Genomic DNA, 12,163 nt, shown 5'->3' with positions numbered 1-12,163 from the left:
CAGGCAGCTAGTGGCCACTGTTTGGAACAATACAGTTCTAGATCATGCAAAAGTCATTTCTAGGCAGAGCTTTCCTAAGAACGTGGTGCCCTGGTCTGTCTCTGTCATTGTGGCTGACTGGGCACGTCTGTAAAAGTGCCAAATTTCAACTGTGACAGGCACCACAGAGATGCACAGATTAATACTTAGCTCTCACTCATAAGACTCAGCCATCTACATAAAAACTTCTTGCTACTTTCTCTACATTCCTCAGACTCTACAGCCTGTTTCAATAACGTGGAAAGTCACAATCAAAATATGTTCTAAGTGCCATCTTTCCATTAATCACACTTAAAAGAGACCACTAATATTTCAAATTAAGCCTAAACAACCTCCATAAAAGTGTCTAAAAGCATACCTCGGGGGGCCAGCCCCGTGGCTTAGCGGTTAAGTGCATGCGCTCCGCTACTGGCGGCCAGGGTTCGGATCCCAGGCGCACACAGACGCACTGTGTGTCCGGCCATGGTGAGGCGGCGTCCCACATACAGCAACTAGCAGGATGTGCAACTACAACATACAACTATCTACTGGGGCTTTGGGGTGAAAAAGGGGGAAAAAAAAGGAGGAAGACTGGCAATAGATGTTAGCTCAGGGCCGGTCTTCCTCAGCAAAAAGAGGAGGATTGGCATGGACGTTAGCTCAGGGCTGATCTTCCTCACAAAACAAAACAAAACAAAGCATACCTTGGCATCACAATTTCCAACAACTTCGATTTTTTCTGCCTTCAGTTCCACACTTTGCCTTTTGGATGGACTTTTTACCAGCTGCCCTTGAACTTCCACAGAACTCCCAAAAGCCAGTTCTCTACAGGAACAAAAAAAACAGCATAAACAAGATGTCATTAGATGTAACCCTCATTGTAATACAGGCCTTGCTACTAGAACATTAAAATATTTAATGATAGAAGTTTTACCCTTAATTGGGTTAAGAGCTACAAGTAGTTAAGAGAGACTGAAGCAAAGGATAGGTAGAGGACATTGTCATGTGAAGATATTAGAGGAGGAAAGGCCCGAGCTTGAAGGATCTTGATTCCAAGTCTTTGGACTTGAGCCTCAAGGCTATGAAAAGCAGATTTGTTTAGAAAGATCATTCAGGGGGCAATGTGAACACTGGATTAAGGATGGGGAGCAGAGGACATGAAAAAAAAAATCAAAGGACTCGTTAAAAAAAAAAACTCACCTACTGTCAAAGCTTGAATCTGCTACAACCTGAAGGCTTTCCAAAGACGACCCATCATTTACATGCAGGAACAAGACTTCCTTCTGGGACCGGACTGAACGAATCCATCCCTAACGAGGAGAAATATTTCTAAATGTGAGTTTAAAACAGGTAAACATTTTACATTTTCATTACACGTACACATAGAAGACTAAATGAAAAAAGAAAAAAAAAAGTCCTCATAATCCTGCCTTAAATCAATTGATTTTTTTTATAATTTTATTTCTTTATTTATTTTTTCCCCCAAAGCCCCAGTAGATAGTTGTATGTCATAGCTGCACATCCTTCTAGTTGCTGTATGTGGGACACGGCCTCAGCATGGCTGGAGAAGTGGTGCGCGCCCAGGATCCGAACCCGGGCCGCCAGCAGCGGAGCGCGCACACTTAACCACTAAGCCATGGGGCTGGCCCAAATCAATTAATTGCTTTTAGTTCACCCGTATGCATATATTTTATATGATTCTTACCACAGTGAGACACAGGTTTGGCAGTCCACCTTTTTTTTTTGTTTTGTTAATAAAGCTCATCGTTCTGAATGGATGCCTAATATTCCATTGGGTTGATGAGCCTAATTCACATAACTAATCCCCTCAATATTGGCCATTCCAGGTATTTTCTCTGGCCTCCGCCCCTCTCCCCCACCATTATGAATAACAGGGTACATATTTTGGTGCTTTTCTTCTTTTGTATCAAATTCCCAGAAGGGAGATTATATAGTAATAGGGTAGAAACATCTTTATGGGATATTTTTTCCTTTTACAAAGTATCATACAAAAAGAGTTCTTGAGAAATTTCTCATTATGAACACATATTAAGTAGTACATAAACTTTCAAAGAAACTCTGAATTTAAATGACAGATATGTGTGAGTATAATTGAGTGTCTTCAAATAGACCAGTAACACTGAAAACAGCTCTCAGAGGATCACACCCAACTTAAATTTAACTAGTGTAGAACAGTGAAACAATTGACGCTGTTTGATTAACCATTAAACACGCTTGGAAAAGCGAGATGATCCTACCTAGAAAAACTGTACTGACCCTTACTTTCTTTGTGTCCCCCTCATACTCTATAGACACTCTTATAAAGTCCTTCTATTACTTATTTGCACGTCCATTATGTTTTGAGGGTTTAGGAACCATGCTTTAGTTGCTTTGAAGGCTACTGTCAGGCACACAGTAGATAATCCATAAATGTTTGCCACTGAAAGAATACCTACCATGTACAGTACTGAACATCTGTTATGTGACAAGCGTTTTACTACCTTCTTCATACCTGGTCCCATCTCCTGCTCACAACAGCTCCAACAGCTCCATGGATTATCATGATTCCTGTTTTACAAGTGAAGAACCTGAGGCTTAGGGAAGTTAACTTGCTGAAAGTCACACTGCTGGTAAAGGGTGGAGCCTGAAGTTGAACCCAAGTCTACTAGAAAGCCCTTGATCTTTCTTCAGGGCTACAGTGAATAAAGTGTAAACTGGCTCAGCCTTGTATACAAGATCCTTCATAATTTGGAGCATGCCCATCTTTCCAGTTTCATCTCATCATGCTTTCCCAAAGGCACCTGCTCTTCAGTTATGCTCAATCAACAGTAATTTCCAAAGCACTACTCTCTTGCTTTTTAGTTGTTAGTAAAAGTTAACATTATGGAACATTTTTTAATGTGCTTCTGTTCTAGGTTCTTTCTAAATATTATACTACTTAATCCTCACAAGAACTTAATAAAGTGAATATTATTTTAGAGATGAAGAAACATATTTAGAGAGAGGAGGATAACCTCTCTAAATAGTCAAGGTCATACAGTTACCAAGTATTGGAGCTGGAATTCAAATACAGTTCTTACTTCCAAGTTCAGGTTCTTAACAACAAGCTTTTCTGGAATGCTATTTCCACCTCATCCCCAGTTCATCTACCTGAGGAACACATCCTTCAGGATTCAGCTGAAGTGTCACCTCATACAAGAAGTCTTCCTGGACCTTCTCACAGTTCAGGACTTCCCTCTTTGTTTTCTAATAGTTCTTTCTTTATACCACTAATACTTATCACATTGCTGTAATTACTTGTCTTAGCCAGTAGACCAGGGCTGTCCAACAAAAATACAATGTGAGTCACATTTGTAATTTTATGTTCTTTTTGGGGGTCACATTAAAGGTAAAAAGAAACAAGTAAAATTAATTTAATAATACATTTTATGTAACCCGTTATGCCTCAAATATTATCAACATGTAATCAATATAAAAATATATTGAGATACTTTGCATTCTCTTTTGTTCTTCAAAATTAGTGTCTATTTTACATTTACAGCACCTCTCAATTCGGACTAGCCACATTTCAGATGCTCAGTGACAAAAGGGACTGGTACTTACTATATCGGACTGCACAGCAATAAAATGAAAGCTTCTAACCTAGGCAGTAGGTTCTGTTCTTTTCATCTTTGAATGATCTCTTGACTAGTACACAGAAGGTATCATTAACGTATGTCGAATTAATAGGTTAATGCAAGAAAAGGTTTTGATTTAGATTATGGAAAGGATATGAAATTCAAAGAAATGCAAAGAGGGGTAGATTGGTCTTACTGCTAAAAATCAAGGATATGTGAGAACAAGAAAAATAATTGCATCAATGTGTTTCAACAACCTAATAAGAAACAGTCAAACCACCTTGTTTGGTCTGCTCATTTAAGGAGGAATCTTCTATGTGGAGCTGCTGAAAATAACACTATTAGCAAGACAAATAAGAGCGGCTAACATTTATTGACTGTGGGCCACTGTCCTAAATGTCTTATAATTATTTAATCTTCAGGAATCTATGAGGTAGGGACTATTATCTCCATTTTCAAAAGAGGAAACTGAGGTTTAGGGTGCATAAGTGACACGCCCCTAATTAACGAGCTACTCAGTGGCAGAGATTTAAACCTAGGCAGCTTGACTCCAGAGCTCTTTCATACTGCTACACTCCATTCTTTCTCCCAATTTATTAAACATAAATTATATGCAAAGCCCCATGTTAGGCAGTGAGGTGGCTAAAAGTGGAATAGAAGGCATGGTTTAGTTGATCAAATATTTACTGTCAGCCATGTGTGAATACCACGACCACAGACAGAGTTTCTTCTCCGAAGGAGCTAGCTCAAGACAATCACATAAAACTGTGGACATTCATCATAAGCAACAAAGGAAAACGGGCTCATTCATTTTTCTGTACGATTAACAAGGTTACAGGTAATGCCCTGGTATCATGAGAGCAAAGTTCCAGCACTTTATAGACATCGGAACAATTTTGCGAGAAGTAACGGCAGCCAAAGAAAGGAGAAAAATGCGGATGCACACGACTGCCTACACTTTCTAACTTCTCCCTGCCAGTCCTTCTGTCTGACCCCACAGTACAAGGGAAGCCTAGACGCGACGTGCCATGTAAGTCACTGAAAAGAAAAAACCCGTCCCGTTCCCATACACCAACCTGGACCTTAACGCGCTCCCCACTCGCGTTCTGGGCCCCGAGAGCGTCCCGCACGCTCAGTTTGGCGACAGGTTGGTGTCTCGGGCAGGGAGCGGAGGAACAGGAACGCAGCGCTCGGAGCAGGCACCGGGCCCCGAGCATCGCGCGGCTGCCCCAGGCCCTCCTCCGGACCAGCTCTGATCCCAGCGAGTTCGGACGCGGGTACCGTCCCTTCTCCCCTTCCCGGGCCGCAGCGCTGCCCCCAGGTGCTCCAAAGCTCGCCGGTTGCTCTCGTCCCCTTCAGGGACCCCGCCACTGTGCCCACAGAACCTCTGCTCCGCTGCCCTCTCCCGGACAGAGCGGAACAGACACAGCACACTCGGCGGCGAACGCTGAAATAAATCACGCGCTCTGGGCGGCTGGGAGACCAAACAGGCTCCCGCGGCTTCCTAAACCTAACTCCCGGGACCCCGGCTGAAACACGCGCTGCCACCGGCGCTACGTCACCACGCCAACGTCATCACGTCACGAGGAGGCTAGGAGGGAGCATGCGTACTTGTGACTCCAGTTTAAGGAGGCGGCGGGCCAGAGGCAGGGTGAAGGAGGCGGGGCGGAGGGAGAGGGCGGGGTCAGGAGCTGAGATGGGGCGGAGCTAAGGCTGTAGGGGTTATCACTGAAGGAGCTAAGGAGCCTGCTTGGGGCGGCATCTGAGAGTCTTCGTTTCTCAAACTTCCAGGGGATGCTGAGGAACAGGGGATGCTGAGAGGCGAGGAGTGAGTGATGAAAAGGGAAAGCGTCCAGAAGGAGACTCTTATTTGTTGAGAGGATTAGCGTGAGGATATCAATCGTTCCTGAGTTCTTAGCACAGAGAAAAACAAGACATAGCCCGCGCTCACCTCAGTTGCGTGGTATCAGAAATCTAAACAGACCATTGCGTAAAAGGGTGATCAGTTTCCTGGCAGAGCCTAAGCATGGGATACCAGAGATGGTTTGCTGGAGAAGGTAGCCTTCTGACAGGTAAGACGAGACCTTGAAAATTGGAGTCAGAGAAGGCATGACTGCTGTGTGAAGGTGTGACCATGTTAGAGAGAGACTGGAGGAATGTCGGCCATTGCCTGCCAGAATCTTCTAGTCTCTCTCTCTCTTTTTTTCCAACACAGTTATCTGCATTTTGACCTGGAAACAATGACCTTTTTATTTATTGGGCTACCTTTTAAATTTATCCCCCCCAAATAATTTTTTTTCTCTGTAATTCAGTGACACTCGTGAAAAGATTTCTATCTAGAGAGTGGAAGTAAGGGCTACTTCAAGTTGCCACTATTATTATGCCCTTTTTACAGGTAAGGGAATTTAGGCACAGAAAGGTTAAACGACTTGCTGAAGGACACACATCCTAAAAGTGTGAGGTTTAAACCCAGAAATCCTGGCTTCGTGCACTAAGCTATTATGCTATACAGTGTCTTAAGGTGGAAAATAAAACTATGGTCCCTTCCATCAAGGAGCTCATGGTCTAGGTACGGAGACTGGCAAGAAAACAGATCATTTCAATATACACCAATAAGTACAAATATAACCGTATGAGCCAAGTGGAGTGGTAATCTAGAGAAGGAGATAATCGAGTTTTTGAGGAGGATCAGAATTTTGTCAGGTTGGGGTGTAAGAAAGAGTATTTCCTGACAGAAGGTGGGCAGGAAAGGTTGCCAGGAGGGCAAACAGCGTGGAAGAATTGTAAAACTTTCTCAAGACAGACTAGAAAATTTCTCCCATGAAAATACCGTAGTTCTTGGGCACTTCTTGAAATCGAGAAAAGAAATATGGAAACTTGAGCCAAATGCCTTCAGAATTTTGTAGCTGTGGGCCTTTAAAAAAAAAAAAGTATACCTTGGAAATATTGGTTGCAAAATTTGGGGAATAAGATGATCTGGCGTGCATAGCAATGACCTAATCCCAGTTCAGATCTCCTCTTTGACTATGCCTACCTTGTCCAAGGGACCAAAAGTAGTAACCAGTTGGCTCACTTCCTACCCAGGCCATTTGTCTGTCTGGCCTTCTTTCTCCACCCCTTCCCCACAGTGTGCATCTTAAGAACTGCGGTCTGAGTCTCAGGGAGTGGGGATCCTGACTTCATTTACCCTCTCATCTATTGCTTGTTTAAGCCAAAGGGTTAATCATTTTTGAGCAGGGCCCACTGCCTAGTAGTATGCTGAAGACAAGAGAAACCAGTGGGTGAAACTGAAAATTAGCAATAGTAAATTAAAAATGTGTACCATTGCAAGTTGACTATAGCATTCACGTGTCTGGTGCTAAGTTCAAACCATTCCATGTATCTTGTGCTGTATCAAATCATATCATCTTCCTGTTTATTTTTGATTTCAATGTCGGGATGACACTTCCCTTTTTCAATTCATCACCTTTCAGACAGTAGCCAGAGTGATCATTCCAAAATGAATATATTACCATGTCGGTAATAATGATGGCTAGTGCTATGGAATGCTTACTGTGCACCAAGAACTCTTCACATATTAACTCATTTAATCGTCACACTAGCCCTCTGAAGTAAGGTTAGCATCATCATCCTGTTTCCAAAGGAGAAACTGAACCTCTAATTAGAGAGTAGAAAGGTTTCAAGCTTGTACCAAGTTACACTGGCAGTCTGGCTTGAGAGTCTGTTCTCTTACCCACTTGTTACTCGAGCCATTAAACAGCCTTCAGTTGCTCCCCTTACAACATAAAGAGGACTTGCCTTCTTTAGCATGCCTTCTAGGCTCTCTATGATCCATGGAGTTACCTGAAGTGCCCTGGAGTGAGGAACAGAAGTGAAATGTCCTTATTGTTACCTTTTGATACTACAGGTCTGTGCAGTGAACGCTGTCAGCATTACTCATCAACTTTGGAGAAGGTTTTAATCAGGCTTGGCATGACAGGTTTTGGCTTAACTGGCGAAGCTTCAGGGCTTCTAAAAGGTAGGCATTACTCTGATACGCGATGTTGTCATGGAGTACAACTCAGTGTTCAGGGTTTTCATTACGCTTGAGTCTACTCATGAAACTGTCAGTACCTGAAACTTGATTTCAAGATCATGACCTCAGGGTATAGAGGAGCATAGTACTTGATGCAGAAATTATGGAGACATTAGGTGTACAAAAGGAATGGGTGAATATTGTAAAGGATCTTGGGTTTTTCTGAAGGAGCTAACAATGGTGAATACAGTTTAACGTGAAAAATTGGAAGCACATGCACAGAGCAGAAAAAGAAGTTACATTTGTAGTTTAGAACTTTCAGAAAAGCAGCTCATAGTCTAGAAAGAGAAACTGAGAAGTAAATGGTCAATTAAAGGAATAAGCACACAAAGGCAGTAGTCTTTGCGGAGCAAGGCAGTTTTCCTAGAGGAAGTGACATCTAAGCTGAGACCAGAGGATGAATATTAGCCAGGAAAAAGGGAACTGTATGTGGTGAAGGGAGTTGGAAATGTTCTATATTGTGGTCTGGGTGGACTTACCTGGATCACATATGTAAACATTCCTTGAGCTATAAACTTAAGATTTGTGCATTTTACTTACATATACCTCAATAAAAATATAAATTAAATATTAAAAATAGAGGAATCAGGTCTGTTGCTGGAGTTAAAGCATCCTCTTTCCCTGGTTAGTGCGAGAGACATTCTTTCTTTGTAAAACATATGATCTATTTCCTGCATATAGGAAAGTTTAGAGAATAATGCAATAAAACCTGGTACCTGCCACCTAGGTTTGTCAAATCAAATCTTAATATTTTGTCATATTTCCTTCAGATCTTTCTCTTTTATTTCAAAAAAAAAAAACCAAAAAAAACAGATACAATGAATCTCCCTTGTTCCCCTCTACAATCGCATTTCCCTCCTTTCCTCCTGGATAGAGGTAACCACTATCCAGAATTTAGTGTTTATTATTTCCTTCCATGTTTTTATACTTTAATTATACACACATATAATTGTACATATACATATATATGTATATGTACAATATGTGTCTATAAACAGTCTCTTGTATTGTTTTGCATATTTTTAAGCTTTAAATAAATGGTGTTTTACTCTACATATCATTCAACAACTCAGATTTAGTTTTCGAGATATATCCGTGGATCTCTAGTTCCATTCTTTTTTAATATTGTAGTATATGATTATGCCACAATTTATTCGTTCTCATTCTGATAGATATTTGGGCTGTTTTCATGTTTTGCTATTACAAGCAGAGGTGGATTTACCATGAAGCTAATGAAATTTAAGCTCAAAGCTCCTTATTTGCCTGTACATGTGGTCCCCCTCTCCCATCACACCCCCTCTTCCCCACAGTGCTGGGAGCTGCTGAGAGTTGTAGCATGAGAGAAGGAATCAGGAAGCATTTCTAAAGGAATTCAGAGTAAAGGGACATAGGTTTCCAAGGTTCTAGAAATTTCTAGGAGCCTTGAAAAGGAGCCCCTTCCTCAGCTGGCTCTGGTGGGGCCCTTCCCAGGCAGACCCCACACCCTCCTGCCATGCTTCACTCCTCCTGGACTGAGAGTGTTTTGGTAGCCTCAGCCCTCTCTAGACACGAGGGCTAGAATTAAACTGGAGAGAAGCTCAAGCTCCCTTAAACCAAATGTTTTCCAGCTGTGATAATGGTGCAGTAGGCTTGCATATTTGGATAGTAAAACCATAATTATGATTCACAAAATCAATTTAATGGGTTTTGACTAGCAGAATAGAAAGGAATAAAAAAAGATATTTGTGTGTATCTCAGGTAATTAGAGTAAGAGCTGTTTTGTGAAACAAATAAATATATTTCCTACTACAGATGGGCAAGAAAAGGTTTGAAAACCACTGCCCTGAGCCCTCCCATGTTGGCCTGGTGAATAGCATCAGGCCCCTGCCTAAGTCTCCTGTCAGCCCAAAAAGAGGGATCTGGTTAGTGCAGGGTACAGATGGTTGCTGGAACTTTTACATAGTGCAGGTTTTAAAGTTTCCTCTGAAAAATTTAAACAATTTTTATTACTATCATAAAAAAATAATATACAAACATGAAAGAATAAAAGCTTAGGCAGTAACAAATGGTATAAAATAAAAAATAAAAATTTTCCACCACCCTACTTCCATGTACCATCCTTGGTGGTAGCTACTATTTATCTTTACATAAATTTTTTAGACATAAAAATATACATATGTTACATATGTACATATGCAATTAAATCTAGTCTTTATTTGTTGCACTTTTTTTCTTTTGCTTAATGTATTTTAAAGATCTTCTCACATAACTAAATATAGAACTTCTATATAACTTGTAATTGAAACATGTTACTCTATTATGTGGCTAAACTATTCTTACTTTTCCTACTATGGATATTTAAGCTTTCAATTTTTTCTCTTGAAATCTGCACTGAATATGTTGTGTGTACACTGTGCATACAGAATTCATATATCTGTAAGATAAATTCCTAGAAATAACACCAAATTAAGACCAAAAATTTGTTTTAAAAATATCTTTTTTTTTTAAATTTTTTGTTGATTGCAGTAACATTGTATAAATTTCAGGTGTACATCATTATACTTCTATTTCTGCATGGATTACATCATGTTCACCACCCAAATACTAATTACAACCCATCACCACACACATGTGCCGAATTATCCCTTTCGCCCTCCTCCCTCCCCCCTACCCCTCTGGTAACCACCAATCCAATCTCTGTCTCTATGTGTTTGTTTATTGTTGTTATTATCCTGAAACTATGAAACTTCTAGAAGAAAACATAGGCAGTACACTCTTCCACATCGGTCTTAGCAACATATTTTCAAGCACCATGTCTGACCGGGCAAGAGAAACACTAGAAAAATAAACAAATGTGACTACGTCAAACTAAAAAGCTTCTGCACAGCAAAGGAAACCATCAACAAAACAAAAAGACAACCTAACAATTGGGAGAAGATATTTGCAAACCATACATCTGATAAGGGGTTAAAAATATCTTTAATGTTGTTTTGTGTGTCCACTCTCCTCACCCCCATTCTGAGATGCTCATCTTGGTCACTGTGGTTTTACTAACCATGGTACTTTCTATGTATTTGGCAAAGACCTTCTGGAAACTTTAGAAAATAGATTTGTATAATGCTCTGTGACCACACTGCAGATTAAAGAAAACATATATACTCCCAGGAGTGCCTATGGTTTTTATCACCTTTTAAAATTAAAATTTAGCAGAGATTGGACACAGCCTGCCACTAGATGGATTGTTACAAATTCTGATTTTGTACAATTAATTCTGGAGTTTGATATTTGTTAATTGGCTGGCTCGTTGGTAAATGTCTGCATTTCCTAAAATGGGGTTGAAAGTAAATTGTAACATCCTTTGCAAATAGATTAATGTGTGAGACGCATCAGTTTTTATGCCTTATTATTTGGGGTAATTTGGCATATAGTAATTGCCTGGGTTTTCACTGCTGAGGATAAAAGGAGGTTTAAAAAATGTTTTTGTTGTGATGCACATAACAGAAAAATGCACAAAATATAAATGGATAGTTAATGAATATTTGTAAAATGAATACCTGTGTAACCACCATCCAAGTCAAGAAAAAGAACATTGCCAGCACTCTCCTACCTCTTTCCTTTTTGCGATCACAATTTCCCTGCTTTCCTGACCTTTTTGGTAATCTTTTCCTTGCTTTTCTTTATAGTTTTACCACCTCAGTATGTAGTCTAGATATTATAATTTAATTTCGCCTATTTTTGAACTTTATGTAAATAGAATCATACAGTATGTATTATTTTGCATATGATTTTTTTTGCTCATTATTTTTGTGAGAATCAACTATATCATTGCCTGTAGCTATAGTTTGTTCATTTTCATTGTCACATGGTATCTCATTTTATGACTATAACCCAATTTATTTATCCATTCTGTTGATGGATTTTTGGGTTGTTTCCAATTTAGGGTTATTAGGAGTTCATACTGCTATGAATATTTTTGTACATGTGTATGTATTTAAAATGGGAATAATATCCAGGAAATTGCTGTATCGTAGGATATCCAAATTTTTTCTTTAGTAAATAGGGCAAGCTTTTTCTAAAGTGTCACTAGCCATGTATGAGCTTTATATTGTTGTCAACACTTGGTCTTATCAGACTTATAAATTTAGCCATATTGGTGGAGGTATAGTTGTATCTCATTGCAGTTTTAATCGCATTTCCCCGATTATTATTCTGGTTGAGCATCTTTTCAATGTTTATTTTTGTTGGGCTTTCTTCTTTTGTGAATGGGCTCAGTATTTTGCCCATTTTCCCACTGAGTAGCCTTTTTTCTTATTGATTTTCTTATTAATCTGTATAAGTTCTTATGTCCATATTTTAGATATGAGCTCTTCTCAGTTACAAGAGTTGCAAATACCTTCACGGACTCTGTATTACAATGGGGTATTGTGAGAAAATGGCTGAATGATAGCAAGCTTTGACGTTATTTGATCCTCTC

At 39.9% G+C, this 12,163-nt stretch overlaps 1 protein-coding gene and 1 long non-coding RNA gene across 2 annotated transcripts in view; one reads left to right on the top strand and one right to left on the bottom strand.

Moving 5' to 3' along the window:
• Positions 1-5,183, bottom strand: part of NARS2 (asparaginyl-tRNA synthetase 2, mitochondrial) — a 105,378-nt gene extending 100,195 nt beyond the window's left edge. The window contains exons 1-3 of the mRNA XM_058545515.1: positions 4,712-5,183; positions 1,219-1,328; positions 723-843 (exon numbers count right to left, since the gene is read on the bottom strand). Of these exons, the coding sequence (XP_058401498.1) occupies positions 723-843; positions 1,219-1,328; positions 4,712-4,852 (372 nt within the window). The 5' untranslated portion in view covers positions 4,853-5,183. The remainder of the gene's footprint in view (positions 1-722; positions 844-1,218; positions 1,329-4,711) is intronic.
• A 217-nt stretch (positions 5,184-5,400) lies between these two features.
• The window catches only part of LOC131408596 (uncharacterized), a 45,793-nt gene continuing 39,030 nt past the window's right edge, over positions 5,401-12,163 (top strand). Inside the window, exons 1-2 of the long non-coding RNA XR_009220792.1 lie at positions 5,401-5,707; positions 7,543-7,653. This is a non-coding gene — a long non-coding RNA (uncharacterized LOC131408596). The remainder of the gene's footprint in view (positions 5,708-7,542; positions 7,654-12,163) is intronic.

This window comes from Diceros bicornis, chromosome 7, assembly GCF_020826845.1.
Source record: "Diceros bicornis minor isolate mBicDic1 chromosome 7, mDicBic1.mat.cur, whole genome shotgun sequence".
Lineage (NCBI taxonomy): Eukaryota > Metazoa > Chordata > Mammalia > Perissodactyla > Rhinocerotidae > Diceros > Diceros bicornis.
The sequence above is the reverse complement of the archived record's forward strand: the minus strand, read 5'-3'. Positions and strand labels throughout refer to the sequence as shown.